The sequence below is a fragment of the Toxotes jaculatrix genome, chromosome 5 (genome assembly GCF_017976425.1).
Source record: "Toxotes jaculatrix isolate fToxJac2 chromosome 5, fToxJac2.pri, whole genome shotgun sequence".
NCBI classification, from domain to species: Eukaryota; Metazoa; Chordata; class Actinopteri; family Toxotidae; genus Toxotes; species Toxotes jaculatrix.
The window spans coordinates 10202746-10211205 of NC_054398.1; the positions used below are offsets into that span (position 1 = coordinate 10202746).

General features: G+C 43.7%; 1 protein-coding gene across 3 annotated transcripts in view; it reads left to right on the top strand.

Annotated features, from left to right (window-relative positions):
• rassf7a (Ras association domain family member 7a) overlaps nucleotides 1-7035 on the top strand; it is a 33333-nt gene extending 26298 nt beyond the window's left edge. For all 3 annotated transcript variants that reach the window (XM_041039031.1, XM_041039032.1, XM_041039030.1), the window contains 5 exons: nucleotides 142-340; nucleotides 1139-2067; nucleotides 4234-4408; nucleotides 4518-4625; nucleotides 6147-7035. In XM_041039031.1, coding sequence (XP_040894965.1) covers nucleotides 238-340; nucleotides 1139-2067; nucleotides 4234-4408; nucleotides 4518-4625; nucleotides 6147-6178 — 1347 coding nt within the window. In that variant the 5' untranslated portion in view covers nucleotides 142-237 and the 3' untranslated portion in view covers nucleotides 6179-7035. The remainder of the gene's footprint in view (nucleotides 1-141; nucleotides 341-1138; nucleotides 2068-4233; nucleotides 4409-4517; nucleotides 4626-6146) is intronic.
• The last annotated feature ends 1425 nt before the right edge of the window (nucleotides 7036-8460 follow it).

Genomic DNA, 8460 nt, shown 5'->3' on the forward strand with positions numbered 1-8460 from the left:
ATTTTACTCAGAGGAACTTGCCGGTGCTTCTTCATCCGCAAAAAGTCCTTTCTTCCAACCAGGAGGTGAATTTTCTGGATTAATCATCAATCACATCAACACACCTCTGAGCTCTTTATCTCTGCTTTTCATCTCTTACAGAGCAAGTGCCATGCAGCGTTGACCTGAATCAAGCCAAGCTGAAGTGATCTGTTTTGAAGACCATCTTACCATACACCCCGCCCTGCCCGGTCCCAGATGGAGCTCAAAGTGTGGGTGGACGGAGTGGTGCGGGTGGTATGCGGCTTATCCGAGGAGACGTCCTGCCAGGATGTGGTCATTGCTCTGGCACAGGCCATTGGTGAGTGTCTCAAACTCTGAAATCACTGTATCATCATTTTTGTGATACCAGCATTCAAGCTGTTGTTACTTGGCACCTCTTTTGTCTGCTTAACAGTTTATCTAGAGGTCTTAGATGATTAGATAACAGCATGGCGATGAGAATTTGATGCAGACAAAAGGAGAGGACTTTAACACTGTAACAAGGTTGCGGCAATCCCGTTCTGGACTCACCTTTTCTTTCTCCGCAGACCCAAATCATGTGCTCTGCTGGTTTGCCAGGGGGTCGGTTTGAATTTGAGCTGGCTTTCTGTCCCTGTGTCCTCCGGCTTTATTCAAGCCATATGATACAGCAGCATTGAACAACATAACTCCAGATTTAGCACTCTCCTGCCTCTATGAGTGAGCTGCCTGCCAAGTCATTAGGGAGGGTTTGTCCTAATTTCAAGGTCCTTGTGGAAACTTCAATTTATTTGAACATTTTTGCATGTTGTGCGAGTCTTACGCAGCAGCCTTTTATTCCGATCCTCTGAGGCAGAGATTTAGAGGTATCAGCATCATCATAATGTGTCTGATGTCATTTGTTCACATAGCACTACTTGCGTAGAACGAGTGGGAGGAGTCAAACCCACTGCTTTAATTACATTGAAGGAGGAAAAGGTCTTTCACAAGTAACCCAACAGATTTCACTAATATAAGTAATATGATCTTTCAGAAAAAGCAGCAGTGTCATGCAGCTTCTAAAACTTAATACTTTATGTTTTGTGGTACATTGGTTCACTTGCACTCATTCTTTGTCTCTCTCTGTCTCTGTTCCCAGGTCAGACAGGCCGTTACGTTCTGATCCAGCGTCTTAGGGATACAGAGAGGCAGCTGTTGGCCACAGAGAGGCCTCTGGAGTCTTTGGCTAAGTTAGGCCAGCACGGCAGTGAAGTTCAGTTCTTTCTCCGGCGCACTGGCCCTAGTAGCAGTGACGGACCTGGCTCCAAACAAGACAGACCAACTCCCCTTCCACTTCCCAAGCACCCTGAGCCAGAGCCTTCGAAACGTAGCCAACCTAAGAAAGCACTCACCTTTAACCTGGGGCCATCCACCTCTCCTAGAACCAAAGCCAAACAGTTTAAGAGGTCTCCTCGGGACTCTCCAGAACAGAGAGCCTCTCCCTCCCCTTCTCCCTGCCCTTTATCCCCGCATGTGCCATCTCCCTCTCCTTCACCACCTATCGGCCTGTCCAAAGATGAGGTCTTTAGGAAAGTTCTTCAGCAACAGGAGAGACTAAGGACCATCGAGGCTCAGCTAGAAGCCCTAGAGAGGGACTCACATACCTGGGGTCGTCCCAACCCATCTCCCTGTCCCTCACCAGTCTCTGACAGCCGTTTGCAGGAGGAGATGGATACTCTGGAGCAGTTGATGCGGAGGAACCAGGCCGAGCTTGCCCACGAGCAGTACTGGGAGGACGAGCTTCAAGCAGAGGTGGAGAAAGAGCGGGGGATGAGGAGGAAGCTGGGAGAGCTCCATGCAAAGCTAGATGACTGCGGACGGCGGCTCCACGAGTTCTCGGTCCGCTCCACTCAGCTGGAGCAAGAGATCCAGCGGGAAAGCCAGGTGGAAGGAAGAGCCAATGGGCCTGAGGAGTCCCTCGATGCTGTGAAGGCAGAGCTCCAGAACCAGGAGAAGCAGGGGACAGAGCTGGAGGACCAGCTATCTGAGACTGACAAGGCTCTGGGGAAGGCAGAGTCTCTGCTGCAGGTAAGGAGAGAGGTCACGGTTCTGGAGAGAGAGCTGTAAATCCACAGCAGCCCATGTGTTGCCATTTTAGGGGTGTTGGACAGACTCCACACTGTATAACTGTATCCCCTCTCCTACCTGCACACTGCAGCAGACACACAACAGTGCAGAGACACTCAGAAAAAGGAAAAGGATTACTGAGTAAAAAGGAAGCATGTTTCATTGTGGTATTTTGACATGAGAATTATTATTATTAAAGAAATAACAATTGAATGCTGTGTACTCATATCCTGCCTTGTATGAAAATGTTTTATTATCTGACAAGCTATTTACAGTCCAGCTGAACTGGTTTGGCAGGTGTCATCTTGTTGCATGTTCTGAACACATGGTTGCTAATGGTGTTTATATTACACTGGCATATATATATATATATATATATATATATTCTTATTCTTGTACCCTTTGTATGGAAAAAAAAAGATTAAAGAGGATTCATTGGTAGAAGACAAGCCCCTTTTATTGGATCTACACAGCCTTAACTTATCATAGTTTGTGGTGTGACTGTTTGTTTACATTTTGGTGGTTGTCATAGATGCAGTTGTATCAATAAAAGCCTAACCCAGTTTGAAGTGAAACTTTTATGAGTTTCCTCAAATTCCAAATGAAACCTGATACTCGGGGTATCAACTTCATGGATCTGATGCAGACTAGTTCCAGCCAGGAGACTGAAGGAAATTAAACGCCTCTTTAATTGTAGCATGGTAGCAGAAAGTGTAGGAGTTTTGAATGTTTAGTCACAGAGCACTGTGAAAACCTTTGCAGTCCAGTGTTTCGGTGTCTTCATAAGAAAAGACTATCTGGACTGGGAGACCCGTGTGTCCCATTATCAGTCCACTAGACTCCAGATAATAGCAAACTGGCTGCAAAACAGATTAAAACATAATGATAAGCTCATTTGCTCGTCATCCTCTTCGGGGTTTGTGGCTGGCTCTCTTGGTGAACCCAACAGATTTAGTGCTTGGTTGATGGGACAGAGAGGGACTGCCAATTTCCCCATTATATAGAAAAAACCTGCTACAGAACAGAGGTAGTAGGGTTTTTTTTTATAGACACCAGTATAATATTTACCACTTTGTCATAGCATGTAACCCACCCCCGGAGGTGTTTATAATCCAAAAGTAACCACAGAGGCAGTTTGCCACCCAGGCAGAGATTGTCTGGAAAAGGAAACAAGATACTTTGATTTCTGTAAATAGCATGTTACCACCGGTAAAATGATACAGCATAATGAAGCTCAATCCACAGTGCAGGAAAGAGGTTGATGTTTGGCAGTGTCAGTCATCAGTGAGTTGATCGGTGGAGGCTGCCAGCCGAGGGTTGAAATGTAGGTGGTGGTGAGCACAGCATTCCTGTCATTAGGCTAATGGAGGCAGACCTGCAGGTGTGAACTGCCTCAGCAGACTGCCTCAGTCCAACACGTATACACACACACACACTCACACACATGCACGCACACATACACACAGGCTCTGGGGATAGGGACCATAGCATGCTGCCGCTGCTTCCTGATCTGTGTGCAGTCACATTGATTTAAACACAAATGGAGAGTCGATTAAGACGGAAAGACTGGCCTGTTTGTGTACATCAGAGTTTAATTTGTGGGCGCAAAGGTGATGCCACTGTCTCGATGGAGCATCTCTGAACTCCTCCATTTCAATAATTGGAGCTGATGAATATCTGTCCCCGTGGCGTGTGGTCAGTGGAACCGTCTTTGAAATGCAGCAGACAAATGAGCATTGTTATGTATCCATCTGTAAGTTATGCCTCAGGCTGCTTGAATCTGATGGAATCTGAAAACTGCTGATGGTAGTTGTGCAACTTGGATGATTCATGGATGCAAGTACTTTGGGAGTAGACTTGTAGACTCTGCTGCCCCCCTGTGGCGAAAGGACACTTGGCAGTTACATGAATGCTAATGTGACCTAAAGACAAGATAAAGTAGTTCTGCTGTTTTAAATACATGAATATATTTTCATTCAAATCTGGCAGAGCAGAGTTATATTAATATCTCACTTCTGTTCACAGGCAAACAAGGTAGTTAGTGCTCAGTGAGTCAGAGGTGACTGATCCGAGCTCTCGGTTATCCTTTGTTGTCCTCACTGATCCTTGTTGTTTTTTCCATCCCAGGCCAAACAGGAGGAGCTGGAGGAGCTGAATAAGGAGCTGAGGCAGTGTAACCTGCAGCAGTTTATTCAGCAGACAGGTGTCCTGCCAGCGCACACCAACTCACGCACAGAGCTTCAGGAGCAACTAGAACAGTTAGAACTCGCACATCTCCTGCAAGAGGGATACAAGAACGGAAGTATGGAAACAAACCACAATATATGTTAATGTTTTTGCTCAGTATTGTGTTACTAGGCTCTTACAGAGTGGTGGCTTGCCCTCTAAACATATTTCTATGTTTTCCTCAGGCCGTAGTGTAACTCCAGTGGAATCCCCGCCTCGCCCCACTGCCAAACAGTTCCTGGGACATCCACGCAACCTGCAAAACCCTCTAGTGTCCAGTCTCAACCCTGAGGGTGTGTATGTGTGAGACCCTGCTGCTTCCCAAGTCCATCCTGCTCTGCCCCCCCCCCTTTATACTCTCTACCCAGGCTTGATTGAGTTTAAAGCTAATGCTACGGTTTTTGATGTTGGGTAGTGGAGGGTTCCCCGCTACTTCTCAGCTGCTTCCCTGTGCTCTGCCTTTAAAGGGTGAAAGACTTCCCTTCAGCACCTAACTCTCAGTCTTCTGCTGATTTGTTTTCCTACAGTCGATTAAATCCTCCACACTCCTCTTTCCATCTTCTAACATATTCCTGCATTCTTTAATGCTCTGGGTCTACCTGTCCTTTCACGTTGCCTCTACTCCCTGCCCTCCTCCTCCTCTCTCACTGTTTGCTTCTGGACTAACAGTAGCTGCTTTTGTGATACTTTAAAGCATCTGGGAACTTGCTCCTAATCGGCCGCTCTGTAATACAGAGTGGTCTTCCCTCCCTCAAGTCAACAAATCGTCCGCTGACTGCTGCTTTTCACTGTATCTCCGTGTAACACATTGATCGCCCTGGGAATGACTGTAACAGACATTCTGATTGTAGCGCTGTTTTTATACTGTGACATGGAAAGATATGAGACCAATGTCATTTCCGTTTGCCTTTTATGTATGGATACGATTTATACGTGTGTGTGTGGTGGGGGTGTATCTATACAATGCCTTGTACTTTGGTGACGCTTGACTTCCAAAGAGCAAGAGCCTTTCACGGAGGGCTCTGCAAAAAATGTATTGCACTGTCCCATTCTCTTCCTGTGTGACGCCTTGACCCTTGTTTGCCTACTGAGAAATGTATCTTTCTGCTCTCCTCCTGCTCTGCCTGAAGACAGTGCAACTTATTTTAGGAGCTTATAGCTTTTTGCCAGTCTATTTTTGTCGAGCTCCTGTTAAAAGAAAGGGATACATTTCAAAAGTAGAGCCGCAGGACCATGGCTTGTTACAGTATTTTTCTTTTCCTTCTTTGGGATGGATGCATCTGATGGTTTTTCTATCATCACACCTAACATTTGACCTGTCATAACTTGCATTGTGCCTCAGTGTACCGTAGATTTAGGGTGACCTTATTTAACCTAAGTCCTAATAACAAACAAGCTGTTGTTTTCAGTGCTTCGACCGTCTTCTATACTGCTATTCACAATTGACCATCCAAACCACCTAAATCAATATTTACTGTATCATAGCACTTTCATTATACGTCTTTATAATTACGCTGACAGGTCAAAGTGACGTGTGTTTGCGTGTGCACTTTTTCCTTATCGTCCGCAGTGTGGTGTTTTCTTTGTGGGATTATACAGCCGCTCCTTGTTATTCTTAACTACAAGACTTCAGTCACAGTCCACAACCTCTACGGGTACAGGACCCAATAACTGGTCTTGTGTCAGCGTGTGTTTCTCATAGACATGTGTGCATATCTTAACTGAGCCAGGTTTCTCTCCTGCTGTGTCTTAGCAGAAAAGTGTTTTCCAAACAAAGGGATCATCATCCCCACTTATTTTTGTGTGTCTTGCAGTCCTGACATCCCGAGAGTCGTCATGGAGATAAATATGGACCGCAGGGCCAAGGGAAACTTGTTCACTGTTCTGTCACCGTCAACTCTTATTTGAAACCTTTCTTTGTAACTCTTGTCATTATTCGATCTACCATGATATACATACTGTACATATATAAGACAAATATATTTACAGAGTTTTGCTACTCTAAACACTGCAATGTATCTGTATGAAATGTAAAATAATTTAGAAGCCTTTTACCTAGAGAAATTATTACTATTACTATGTATTTAAATATAATAAAAATGTGTATTGTGTTTTAGATAATCTTTCGTGGAGTGATTTTTCTTTTTCTTTTTTTAAGTAACCTCTTTGTGGAATCACATTTAATTCTAATCATCCTTGTTTAAACGACACAGTAACCATAAGTGGAGGTGCAGCTCATCTGCAGTAAGCTGTAGTAAATAATTAACACACCAGTGTACACTTTCTAAAAATTACAGTGCCATGAAGCTCCTATGTGAAATGCATTATGAATATATTATATGTGCTGGAATATGCATGCTTTCCTCATTGCTTGTGGTAGAATGCGTCCTGTGATGCCACACAATTGTCTCTGGGCATTTTTCAAGCTGATATTCACAGATGGCTGATCGATAGTTCACCAAGTGATTCTTCTTTGGATGCTGAGGGAAATGTGCTGTTATGGGTGATGTAGGTCAGTAAAGACGCAAGGGCGCTGTAAACTTGTGAGGATTCGAGAAACCTGACTAGCAATCTATTTAGCTATAAAATGTATGTTAAAGTTCTTGAATGTTCGCTCTGTCGTCATGTAATGAGTTGCCTCTCTTTTTCTTACTAAAGGACATTTGATTGCAGAACACTGTGGACTTTACCCCCCTGGAGCTGAAGTGTGTTTTATTTCTCTATTTGACAACAAAACTACTCATTGTTTTGTTGTATTCTGTCATTTGTGATAAAAAAAAAAATCTATTTGTATATGGGATTAAACCCACAACTTTCAAGTGCAAGCTTCTGCACAACAGTTCTGTCCTCCACCCCTTTCCTGTTTGTTTACTCTGGAGAGTAAACATGCTGGCTGTCACACACTGAGTGACGTGAGTTTCCCTAGTGCTCTGGCTAAGCCTGGACTGAAACCCTGTGGATTTCTATAAATACTCTCATCTGCTGACATTTGCCAGGTAAAATTCCAAGCAAAGCACATATTTTCTTTCCATGTCAACATACAGTACACATGAATGGATATCAAAAACACTTTCAAAGCATTGAAAATATTGATTTTTTAGTTAATCGATCACTTCCACTTTGTGCCAATGTTGTTAACTTCTGACCATGTGTTTGGAATTACGGAGAAGTACATGAGACGGCCAGTTTAGATATTATGATTAATTATGTAGAATTGGATTATACTGAGAAGATTTAGTGCTGTCTGGCTTGGCAGGAGATAGATAAGCTTCAAATCCTTGTTTAGTTCCCAGTGTCTGGACAAGCCCGGGCCCTGGTGCGACAATGACGCCTGCCTGTGGACATGATGAATACTACACACACACTTAAAATAAAAACACAGTCTTTCTCTCTGCAAGTCCGCATGAATTGCTGCATTCAATTTCTGAAAATCACTGCACTACATGAGGACCCGTCGCAATAAATGTTTTATTTTCAGATGATCCAGTTGCAGTTATCCCACATGCAAACTATCCAACCTCGCCCACTTCATATCTAAACCCAGAGAACTCCAATCTCACAAACGGGACATTAACAGATTATGATGATGTGCCAGGAAAACAATGCTGGAGGAATTAGTTTTGCTCATACAGCAGCACTCCACACAAACCCCATCTGAAACTACTTCGGATAGTTTCGGATGACGAAGGTTGGGACGTTTGACCACTTTGAGATGGAATCTGATCAATATGTGTTTCTAACAGGCAGCATGTGTCTGGGAAAGAACCTCCTCAGTGTGGACGAGAGTGAGCATCTGCACGTCCACATTTACTACTTCATGATGATGAATGGGGCCACAAGTTAATGAGTCTGACATACTGCACTTATCTATTCCTCTGTGTCACTATGACTCACTAAGAACCGAAGGGAATAAAAATGCATTGCACTGTAAAACAAAGTAAGATACATGATGCCACAATTGACTGGAGTAGAAACTTTACTTTTCACATTATGGATACTTTTTACAAACATAAACAATTGATACAACTGATTTGGATTTTCTTACTTACAGTGCACATTAGTGCTACTATATGGCTTAGTAAATAACTAGAAAACTGCCTCTATTAAAGCAAAGGGGTGGAAACATTG